Raw genomic sequence first — 12,046 nt, forward strand, 5'->3', positions numbered from 1 at the left:
TTTCAAAAAGAAAACCAAACAAAAAAAAAAAAAAAAAAAAATTTAAGTCTTTTTAACGTGTACATTTTCTAATATTTACATAGATAGAAAAACTGCAGCAAAATAATTATATAATCAGTTCTGTGCAGTTCTGTCAGTTTGGTGCAAATTTCTGCAATGTGTCTGTTTAATGTGACTCTGACTAGCAAAGTTTGAACTTTCCCTACATGTTCTGGCAAGGGCAGTGCCCTGTGTTGGTTTAAACTCCAAGTTTTATCCATGTCATTCAGGTTAGGTGATCTGTGTGTGATTATGAGATTACACCATCAACATACAGCATCTGGGTATGTGTGTGTGTGTGTGTGCGCGCGCGGGCGTGGCACAGTGTGTGTTTTCTCCAATGGTTGTTGTACTGGCTGACAGTTGTTCTTGCGGGGCGGGGTCTCTCTTGGCACCTCGCCTCACTTCTGCCAACCCCAAGCGCCAACGTCAACCACTAGGAGGAGACACCTTGGTGGCGAAACCAATCAGATCCCAACCAGGTTTTAATGGGTGAAACTGACAGATGTAAAGTTTTGTATGGAGAAATTAAGCCTACTATCATACACAAAATACACACCTGGTTTGGGACAAGTTTGAATTCGTTTTTTTTTTTACATTACAGAAAAATCCTATAGTTAATTCTTGACATCAGATTTGAAAGTTCTAAGTTCCTAAGTGAAATTAGCTTGGTTACTAAACAGATAGGATGTTTCTGTAATACAGAATAAAATGAATAAAAAGAAATCGATTGAAACTTTTTTGAAGAGATCATCCTGGGTAACTACATTAAATGAAGTATACACTCATGAACCTTAATTTTATGAGTCATCTGTGAAACTGATTCAGTCAGCTGCTGCATTTGTTGTTGCTACAATTTGAAGTAAATTCACAATCAGGATCTTTCCCCCCCCCTTTCATTCTTTCTCTTTTATCCATTGTAGGTTCTTGATGGTCTGCTTGCCCAGTATGGAACTGTTGAGAACTGTGAACAAGGTAAATTGTTTCATTTATGTTTTGAATGATGTATTACTGATAAAAATAGTACAAAAATTTGAATTACTTATGTTTTAAAGATACATCAAAAGCATGCTGAACACCTGGAAGTGTTGCGTGTGCTTTGTTGCATCAAAAGAAATCAAAAAGATAAAAAAATTGTTGTTATTTACACTTTCTTTCTCTGTTCTTATTTTTTCCACAGTGAATACAGAGAGTGAGACTGCAGTTGTGAACGTCACATATGGGACACGGGAGCAGGCTAGACAGTGAGTGAACTTTGCCCTGAAACCTTAATTTTGAAGCTGAAGTGTGTGTAATTTTTTTTTTCACAAGTGTCACCAAATGTAATTGCAAAAATACTGACTTTTGTCAGATAGGTTTCCGTTGTTTGGACAAACTGATTCTCACCTCAAACTCGCATCACGTCGCTGTGCTGGGTTGGTCTGGATTCTCAATGTTTTGAAAATGCTATGTTATCAAAAAATAAAAACTAAATCTACAAATGACTGTATGTGCATATTTTCCTGTAATAAAACAAAGTATTTTAAAAATTAAAAATTTCACATTTCAGCTTTAAAATCCCTTGTCTTTCTGCAATATCACATTAAACCTTCACCACAAAGCATGCATCCTCTCATTACGGGTTTTCCTTGTTTGCGGCTGACACCTACTGGTGATTCAGCGGCTTTGCAAGCTTTTATTCAGGTTAGCTAACTATGAGATCTGTCAGCCTGGATTCTTCATCAGATTAATTCATAATGTTGCTTAATAACCATTTAGGCAAATCTCTTCTGTTGAACTGTGAAATTATTCGTATGATTTCATCTTTGTACATTTAATCAGTCAGCATTCATCCACACCGCAGTGACATTTTTTTCCCAAGATACTGTCAGTTACTATAAACCCTCTGTCATTCACACATACCATTCATGCTTCTCGTCTCAAAGAGCAATCCAGAAGCTCAACGGTTACCAGTTTGAGAACAACGCCCTGCGTGTGTCATACATCCCTGATGAAAACTCTGATGCCGACTCTCAACAAGGCCCAGACAACGGCCGACGTCCCGGATACGGTCCGCGAGGAAACTCCCGCCAGATGTCGCCTGGCTCTGGAATCCCCGCCAAACATCAGCACGCTGACATCCCTCTCAGGCTGCTGGTCCCCACACAATATGTGGGCGCCATTATCGGCAAGGAGGGCGCCACCATCCGTAACATCACCAAACAAACTCAGAGCAAGTGAGTTATTGACTCTTAAGTGTGATTTCATGGAAAAAGTGGAGGAATGGAACAGAAACTAATTTAATTTAAAAGAGTAGTTCACACTCAGTCACTTCAAACCTGTATGATTTTTTTTTTTGACTGATTGTTTGAATTTTCCTTGTGCCTTTGTATATTTGATACACTGTTCATTGCATAACCTTTCCGATGCCGCCCTCTTCTCCTCTCATCTCTCAGGATTGATGTGCATCGTAAAGAGAACGCAGGTGCTGCTGAAAAGCCCATAAGTATCCATTCTACCCCAGAGGGCTGTTCAGCTGCCTGCCGTATGATCCTGGAAATCATGAACCAGGAGGCCAAGGACACCAAAACGTGAGTGTCAACGACAATCACAACCAGAACAGTCACCCCTTTACATTTATAACTATTTGATTTTTCTTCAAAATATATAAGTAATAAAGTAATAATGTCCTCTGTATATGTTCAAAAGTTTGGGGTCAGCAAGTTATTTACTTTTGTATTTATTTTTTAAATAAATTAGTACTTTATTCATTAATAATCAAAATTGACCAGTGTTGGGAAGGTTACTTTTGGAAAAGTAATAGGTTACAGATTACATTTAAAATGTAATAAGTAGTTTATTAAGGCTGACTCTTAACTTTTATAAAGAATATCTCTTTGGATTTGAGACTTTAGTCTTTGCAACTTTACAGATCTTCTTTATGCACCAAGAGCTTGTAACACTCCAAAGAGAAAGGAAAACTTGAAATCGCATCATATGACCCCTTTAAACAATTAATAATTTTGGAACATTTAAAGCAGGCAGGGTTAACCTTAGAGTAGTGCTCAACACTGATTACTGTCAGACTTTCAAAATCCTTCATCACTTGAATTAAGATTGATAATTTCATTTTAAAGCACCGCCACCACAAAATCAGACTTCAGCACCTCTTTTTACTTTGAGCTCGTTCTGAGGTTAAAGATATTGCAGTCTGGGAAAGAAATCAATTTAATCTGTGTGTGTGAAAATATTCCGATGTAACCCCCTTTGTAATTGTTAACATTTTCATAAGTAACTAATTTATTTACACTTTTTTTTTCTCAGTAACTGTAACGGACAATTACATTTATTGTTGTAATTACATTTAATTTCTTGGGTCATGTCTGTTCTCAGATCAGTATTAACAAATACTGTTCATTTCTGGTAGTGCTGATGAGGTGCCTCTGAAGGTTCTTGCTCACAACAACTTTGTTGGCCGTTTGATCGGCAAAGAGGGACGCAACCTGAAGAAAGTGGAACAAGACACTGATACCAAGATCACAATTTCACCGTAAGCATTGAAAGGACACAATCACAAAACCAGTGGCCTAATTCTCTACTGAGTGTTCTTAACATGATTTTCTTCTTAATGCAGACTGCAGGATCTGACCCTTTATAACCCAGAGAGGACGATTACAGTGAAGGGCTCGATCGAAGCGTGTTGCCTGGCAGAACAGGAAATCATGAAGAAAGTGCGGGAGGCATATGACAATGACATCGCTGCCATGAATGTGAGTTTGTATGTGAGAGAAAAATGTGTAGGGACACAAAAAGAGAGAAGTGTAACTTCTCTCATGAAGTTCTCTCACCTCTCTCTTCCCATCTCATGAACACTTGACAATAACTGTGGAACACACACTATTTATTCACTCATACACTTATTTATCTAACACACATACTCAGTCTACATTTCAATTTGCACATAATATACCTGTACATACAACTGTCTATTGTTATATACCTGTACATACAATTGTCGATTTGTATATTTTTTATTCCTTATTTTACTTGCTCTATTTTTTATTTTTTATTTATTTTTATTTTTTATTATCTGTGTTTTTTTGTTCTGTCACTGTCATTCTGTTACACTGTGGAAGCTTCTGTCACGAAAACAAATTCCTCGTATGTGTAAACATACCTGACAATAACGCTCATTCTGATTCTGATTCTGAACTTATTTGGCCGATAAGCATGAATTTGAATCCTAATCTGAAAATCTATTCCGCCTTCATCCAGCAACAGACTCACCTGATCCCTGGACTAAACCTGGGAGCAATCGGCCTCTTCCCACCATCCTCTGCCATGCCTCCTCCTGCCCTTGGAAACTCCGTGCCTGGACCCCCCTATGGCCCTATTGGGGTATGAACAATTTTGTCACTATTCATTATTTAAAAAAAATCATAGATACTGATGTCACATAAACTAAGGCCTCTGTGGCATCTTTAGCCTATTATGGTCGGTTAACGCAATTCTCTTTTGTGGCGTTCGTTCACCATATGTTGCGGTGTGGCAGTCTTAAGAGGTTTTTCATTTTTTTGTGTCTCCCCACAGGCCTCTGAACAGGAGACCGTCCACGTGTACATCCCAGCCCAAGCCGTAGGAGCCCTTATTGGCAAGAAAGGACAGCATATCAAGCAGCTAAGCCGTTTTGCTGGAGCTTCTATTAAGGTAGCCTTTGTGAAAATGCATTGTGGGTAATCTCTTTGGTTTCCAATACTTTAAAAAATAGCATTTACTTTTAAAAGGGATAGTTCACCCAAAAATTTTAATTATTTTACTTATTCATCCTCATTTTTTCCCAAACCTGTTGCAGTGTTTTCAATTTACAGATTAAAAATCTGAATTTTCAGCATCATTTCTCCACACGTCGTGGCGCCCTAGGCGACCGCCTAGCTCGCCTATGCCTAGAAACGGCCCTGCCTGTTATAATGTTATGATCGAGGCTCTGGACTCTGAGTATAACTTGTTTTTCTATAACAAACTATAAAATATTTTCTATAAAAACGTTAATGCCATGGCAGTGGCAAATAGCTTTGGTTTTATATTTAATTTGATTACATTAATATTATAAGTTGAGATTTACAAGAAATATTTTAACTGCTAAGTGTTTGCAAACCAAATGTTATTGCACTTTTGTTCATATAGCAGTACTTTTAACTGAAAAAAGTGCACAATACCCTACTTTTGAATGCATTATTGAATTTTGTGCATAACAATGCGATTAATCGCAGACAATCATGCGATTAATCGCGATTATTAAAAAAAGATCGTTGCCCAGCACTAATATATATATATAATATATGTTCCACGGATGAAAGTAAATCTTACAGGTTTAGAACAACACGAAGGTGAGTAAATGATAGAAAATTTTTATCTTTTGGGTGACATTATTGTTAAAATGATCACACAGGTCATCTCAGATCAAATATTGTGTTCATATGTCATTTAAAATATTCCGATTGAGGTTCATGTTCTCTTTTTCTGAAGTACATAGCTATGTCAAGATGACTTCAGCTCTCAAATGCATTTTTCCTCAGATTGCACCAGCAGAGGCTCCAGACTCCAAAATGCGAATGGTCATTGTTACAGGACCACCTGAGGCCCAGTTCAAGGTTTGCATGTTTTGCAAACTAATTTCAGAAAATATTTGAGTGGAATTTGCTGTCAGGAAGACCCAGGTCACTTAAGAAGCGCTGTGTGTTTTAGGCTCAAGGCAGAATATACGGTAAGCTGAAGGAGGAGAACTTCTTTGGCCCCAAAGAGGAAGTGAAGTTGGAGACACACATCAAAGTAGCAGCTGCAGCAGCAGGAAGGGTCATCGGAAAGGGCGGGAAAACTGTAAGACGTACATCATTAACGTATGGCTGAAAAATGATAGATGACAACAAAGAGTTTCTTTGAAGTTACCTCATGAAATTAAACGTTGAAGAGATGATCACAGAGAAAGGTTTTTATGGCTTTAAAATATCTGATTTTATTTTTTATTACTGTGTCAATCCAATTTATATAATAATACACATTTTATTATATTATTTCTTTCCCTAATATTGAAAGCTGCAAATGGTACATTTTATTTATTTTAGTATGGAATAATTTAAGTTATCTTTTCTAGTCATCTATGTTGAAATGTTAATATGGGCGATTATTAAATTAAAGCAATAACAAAATGATACTTGAGGTAAAATAACCGTTTTCTGAAATAAAATAAAATCTTTAAAAGATTTATTTTATTTGAGCTAGTTGTAAAGTCAACGTTTCTCATTTTCGTTTAGTTTAACTTGAAGTACTAAAATAACTAAAGCTAAAACTAATAAATAAAAATGAAGAGAAATGTAAAAAATAAAACTTTGAATTACAAACACACAACAGAATTATTAAAACATTAACTAAGATTAAATTGAAAACAGAGAATATAAAAAACCTAATCTAAAAAAAACTGAAACTATAATAGTGTATCAATGATACTACTGTTAATGTATACTGCTAATATTGCTCAAAAGTTTGGAGTCGGTAAAATTTGTGAAACTAAGAGTCCTGTGGATTTGATAAAGGATCCTTACAAAAGAATAGAATGGAAAAGTTCCTTGAAACATAAAAATCTCTTGTAACATTATAAATGTCTTCACTGATACTTTTAATTGATTGAAATGTATCTTTGCCGAATCAGAATTTTAATTTCTTTAAAAAGAACTCTTAATACGTTGTGGTCAAACTCCCCATAAAATCAAGCAAAAATGTACATATGATAACTTGATTAATAAAACAAATTGATGCAATGTGCTGATCAAGACTCTGCTGCTGATTTAATTGATCCTCTGTGCTTAAATGACCCATCATAGGTGAATGAACTGCAGAACCTCACCGCTGCTGAAGTAGTGGTTCCCCGTGAGCAGACCCCTGATGAACACGACCAGGTCATCGTCAAAATCATCGGCCACTTCTATGCAAGTCAGGTCAGTTGCTTATCTTTCTGCATTCCCTGCACAAATGCGACCCTGGACCACAAAATCAGTCATAAGGGTCCATTTTTGCAAATGGAGATTTATACATCACTTGAAAGCTGAATAAATAAGTTTAATAAACAGCTATTTGAAAATCTGGAATCTGAGGGTGCAAAAAAATCCAAATATTCCGAAAATTGCCTTTAAAGTTGTCCAAATGAAGTTCTTAGCAATGCATGTTACTAATCAAAAATTAAGTTTTGATGTATTTATGGTAGGACATGTACAAAATATCTTCATGGAACATGATCTTTACTTAATACCCTAATGATTTTTAGGGGAAAAAAAATCTATAATTTTGACCCATACAATGTATTTTTGGCTATTGCTACTTATGACTGGTTTTGTGGTCCAGGGTCACAAAAATACCTTGCTTATGGCGCTTTTCCACTGCATGGTGCGGCACGGTACGGCTCGGTACGGTTCACTTTTGGGGGGTTTTCCACTGGGTACAGTACCTGGTACCTGGTACTTTTTTTAGTACCACCTCGGTTGGGGTTCCAAGTGAACCGTACCGTTACCAAAACGTGACGTGTAAACTCTGCTGATCACGGATTGGCCGGAAAGAATCGTCACTACCTGAACTTGCGACACAAACACAAAAGAACCGCTAGATTTAAATCAGCACAGCCAGCGAAGGATCGAACGCAACTGTTTTGAACGAGCGCACCTTTTTTTAACAACCAAAAAGTTTTGTTGTCTGTTGTGGAAGAACAGACGTTCCTCTCGTTGATAGCAGAGGAGCGGATCCAGCGAGAGCTTGATGGGGCGACGCGGAATGAAAACGTTTTTTTAGGAGTCGTGGTAGTAGAGGCGGCGCAACTATAACCACATGTGAATAATCCCGCCCACTCTAAAGCGGTACTGAACTGCAGTGGAAACCCAAACCGTGCCGAGCCGAACCGTGCCGTGCCATACTGAGCCGTACCACGCAGTGGAAAAGCGCCATTAGTTAAGAGTGGACACCCAAAGAGTTTGGTTAAGCAGTCTTGGCCTAATGAACCTCACCTTTGGGGCAGTCGTGGCCTAATGGATAGGGAGTCGGACTTGTAACCAAAGGTCGTGGGTTCGAGTCTCAGGTCTGGCAGGGATTGTCGGTGGGGGGAGTGAATGACCAGCATTCTTTCCACCTTCAATAACACAACTGAGGTGAGACCCTTGAGCAAGGCACCCAACCCCCCCACTGCTCCCTGGGTGTGTATTCACGGTGTGTGTGTGTTCACTACTGTGTGTGTGTGCGCACTTGGATGGGTTAAATGCGGAGCACAAATTCCAAGTATGGATCACCACACTTCACTTTCACTTAAAATGAAATGCTGTTTGTTTTCTTCTCTCTAGTTGGCACAGAGGAAGATCAGGGACATTTTGACACAAGTCAAGCAGCAGCAGAAAGGAGGTACAGGAGGTCCGCAGGGGCCCCATCCGCAGGGCATGTCTGAGCTGGATACCCCTCAGGGACTGGCAGAAGAACCCAGGAGGAAGTGAGAGGCCGGGGCCGCTGCCCAGTCAGACGGACAGACAAATGGGAGGACAAACGAGCGGACTGACTGAGAGAGTGACACACAGACCCAGCGGTAGACAGGAAGAAATGAGCAGCAAATTGAGAGGGAATTAGAAAGACAAAAAAAACATGCCTGAGAGAGGGCGAGGAAGAACGTTTAGTGAAAATGAACAAGAAAAAAAAAGTGATTTTTTTTTTTTTTTTAAAGAGAGATAACTAGAAAACAGAGACCAGATGCCAGGCCAGGTGGAGTGACTGAGGATGGCGAGGAGGTCCGTCAAAGCGGAGCGCCCTCTGGTGAGAGCTTTTTACATAGCTGCTTATTTAGGAATAGGGCGTAATGAAGGTCCCTCAAAAGTGTGTTCGAGCTACTCGGGACCCTCAGCCATCAGCAGTCACTTCAAAATTTTAACTGTTTTTTTTAAAGATAGAGATATATGTATAGAAATGTTTATTCAGAGGTATTATTAATGAAATGCAGTGAGGTAGAGATGGGAAAGAGAGAGCAGAGGATCCATTCCAATTTTTGGAGGGCGGGGTCACCAATCAGGTGACTTCTCCCTGCCTATCAGAGATGAGGGGAGGGGCCAAAGTTGTTAACACTGCTCTTGAAGTCCCTCACGCTAAACTGTGGGGGTGACGAGATAAAAAATAGATGAAAAAAAAAATGAGGTTGTAAATATAATCTTCATGACTTTGTGTTGAGATGCTGCACGTTTAACCGATGCCAATTGCGTACCTGACTCAAGAGGGTTGTGGTGTGCCGTTTGGCCGGCAGGACGTGCGGCGAGAGTTCAGTAAGCGTGTGGGCTAAAGGTGACCTCTGCAGTTGTATTGCAGTGGCTCAGCTTTGATGTGCGGAAACCCATCAGTTCCGCCCTAAACCACGCCGGCGATGATCGCTGCAGCGCCGCTCACACCCAAACGGCATATTTTATATATATTATATATATATGATATGTGAGTTAACCTGGCCCCTCATTGCATTGGAGCAGGCAGATGATGAAAATGAGCGTACCGCAATTTCAGAAAACGTTTTCTCTTTGAGGAATGTGTGATTTACATATTCACGTTTTTTTAAAAAGCAATCGTAAAACCTGGCCTTCAGACGCATTGTTCTGTGTTTTTCCTGAGAGTAAATATGCTGTAAAATATGCAGAGACAGAATCAAGTGAGGACAGTCGGCTGGAATGCCAGGTTTGAAATGACAGGGTACAAGTCTGCCTTTAGGTCAAAGGTCAAGAACAGGTGACTGCAAAATGGTTTCTGTGCTCTCTCTCGCCCACTTTGTTCGACATTTGCCGATGAGGTTGCCAGAGTCCTGGCCTTTCTCACTGAACCTAGAACAGATTAGATAAAATGAAATTAAGAAAAAAAACAAAAAACCTACCTCAGGGTATTGTTACCTCAGTATTCCTAATTTCTTTTCTTTATTTTTTTCCTTTTTTTTTGCTTGCTTGCTGGTGTTTTTATATAAAAGCTGATAGTCTTGAATATTTTATTTTTTTAAGGAAGAAATATTTTCCTTTTTTTTTTTTTTTCTTTTTCTTTTTCTTTTTTGGTATGACTCTATGCGTGAGTGTAATTGAGTTTTTTTTCCTCACCTGAGCTCAGAAGGACTCCCAGGAAAAATTCAGAGTTGTTTAGGTGGTCTCTCTCGCAGCCTTTAGGCCAGCCTGGGGGTCCTTGGAGAGTCGCACTTGAAGTCACTGTTCAGTGGGACGTAGGACGGATCATTCCATCTTTTACTGGTGCATAATGAACATTGCTAGACCACAGGAATTTAAGTTTGGCGCATATGCGTGTGTTTGTCATACAAGCTGAAAGTAGAATCTAAAAATGGCTTCTTTTTCTAGCTTGTGCCATTGTTTTTGCACCTGTGGTGTGATCTTGATCATTCTGCACTGATGGATCATTGGATGACTTACTTGAAAGGGCTTGACCTAACTCGCCATGCTTGAAAAACATGCTCTTCGGCCCCAAGGCACTGAATGTGAACCATTCAACATCTCTCTCCATTTTTTTGGATCGAGTCTCGTCCTTCCCCATTGTCCTGTGCAAGTGTGCGCGAGTGTGTTTTCTAATTGAGTTGAAGTGTTAAATCTTTTTGTTGGGGAAGTGGTTTGGGTGTTTTAGAAAGGCAGGAACATAGAAAAACACTCTATGGCCTCGGTCGTACTCATTTTTTTAAAACTGACTGAGACCATAAAAGGTACCTTCGAAAAGCGGAAGCTGAAAAAAATATATAACGTAAAAGAATAAAATAAAAACATTCACATCTCTCCAATTGAAACCTGTAAATAAATAATGTTCACCGGAACAATCGGATAAAAATTGTTTGTATTTTTTTTTAAATAAAATACTAATTGGATAAAGGATGGAAAGACTTTTAACCGTTAAAGATGGATGGACACTGCCAGACCACATCATTTTCAGGTTCCATTCAGACGAAGGGTTTGCTAGCATGTTGATGTGCTTTAACCGGTCAAGGTCTTTTATTTTGTTTTAGTGTTGTTTTTTTTTAAGCTTCCCTTTTTCACACTAGATGGCAGTTTTCTGCTTGAGGGTTGAACTTGTCAATGACTCATCTCCATGGCGACACAATACTGTTCCAGCCCATAGATTTCTGTCAAGACACACTCACACACTTCTGCTGTGTTCAGACTGCAGCAGCCTTTTTGTTTTTACGTTGTTGTTTTTTTGTTTTTTTTTGACAGCAAGCATTATTTGGACATGACATCTGGTTGCGAACTGTTTCATCAATAAAAGACAAAAAAATTTGTGAGCAAGAAATATTAACATAACAGCAGATCTCCAAGAACTAACATAGTTGTAACAAAAAAACAGAAATAGTAGATATATTATTGTAATTGCATTTTTTGTTATTTTGTCTCTTTTATTCTTCTTCTTCTTTGGGTGAAAGGTATAAGCGATGAGAGGGTGATGCCCTGGACAGTTTCAATGGACAGGTGGACATTTTGTAAAGATTTCAAAAGCCACATTTGTCCCCTTCCTCTTTTCCCCCACGTGTTCTCACCTTTCATCCCCTTCCACCACTCGCTACCTTCATCCGCTCATTTTAGTTTTGCATTATGATCCGATTCAAAAGAGACTTGGCGAGCGACGTGTGGTTTCATTTCTGGAGTTGAGCGCCCTCTCTCACGCTGGTCTCGTTTGTGACCGTTTTCTCTGTTCAGTTCAGTCGTTTGATGTTGAATTTCTTTGCGATTTTATTTTTCCTCATTCGTCGTTGTTTTGTTGATTTTTCTCAAATTGTCTCCATTTAGTTTGGATTCTAGCTAGGTTTCTCCTCGATCAGAGTTCTTTATGCACAGACACCTCTTACACTTTGAAATACTAACAAATGATTTGTTCTTCACGTAATACCTGTGCCAAACTGGGGTTCGCTTTGTGTTTTGTCGTTGTACTCCAGGAAAAAGGAACTAATTAAGACTGTTCGCAGTCAGGAACGGATGCAGTGCTCATA

At 38.9% G+C, this 12,046-nt stretch overlaps 1 protein-coding gene across 1 annotated transcript in view; it reads left to right on the forward strand.

The window, feature by feature from the left end:
* Nucleotides 1–9,859, forward strand: part of LOC107740658 (insulin-like growth factor 2 mRNA-binding protein 1) — a 37,122-nt gene extending 27,263 nt beyond the window's left edge. Inside the window, exons 4-15 of the mRNA XM_016553163.1 lie at nucleotides 963–1,014; nucleotides 1,220–1,283; nucleotides 1,965–2,255; nucleotides 2,475–2,609; nucleotides 3,446–3,568; nucleotides 3,653–3,788; nucleotides 4,294–4,416; nucleotides 4,609–4,725; nucleotides 5,595–5,669; nucleotides 5,764–5,895; nucleotides 6,897–7,010; nucleotides 8,397–9,859. Of these exons, the coding sequence (XP_016408649.1) occupies nucleotides 963–1,014; nucleotides 1,220–1,283; nucleotides 1,965–2,255; nucleotides 2,475–2,609; nucleotides 3,446–3,568; nucleotides 3,653–3,788; nucleotides 4,294–4,416; nucleotides 4,609–4,725; nucleotides 5,595–5,669; nucleotides 5,764–5,895; nucleotides 6,897–7,010; nucleotides 8,397–8,543 (1,509 nt within the window). The 3' untranslated portion in view covers nucleotides 8,544–9,859. The remainder of the gene's footprint in view (nucleotides 1–962; nucleotides 1,015–1,219; nucleotides 1,284–1,964; nucleotides 2,256–2,474; nucleotides 2,610–3,445; nucleotides 3,569–3,652; nucleotides 3,789–4,293; nucleotides 4,417–4,608; nucleotides 4,726–5,594; nucleotides 5,670–5,763; nucleotides 5,896–6,896; nucleotides 7,011–8,396) is intronic.
* Nucleotides 9,860–12,046: the final 2,187 nt, after the last annotated feature.

This window comes from Sinocyclocheilus rhinocerous, unplaced genomic scaffold, assembly GCF_001515625.1.
Source record: "Sinocyclocheilus rhinocerous isolate Xijiao unplaced genomic scaffold, SAMN03320098_v1.1 scaffold705, whole genome shotgun sequence".
Taxonomy (NCBI): domain Eukaryota; kingdom Metazoa; phylum Chordata; class Actinopteri; order Cypriniformes; family Cyprinidae; genus Sinocyclocheilus; species Sinocyclocheilus rhinocerous.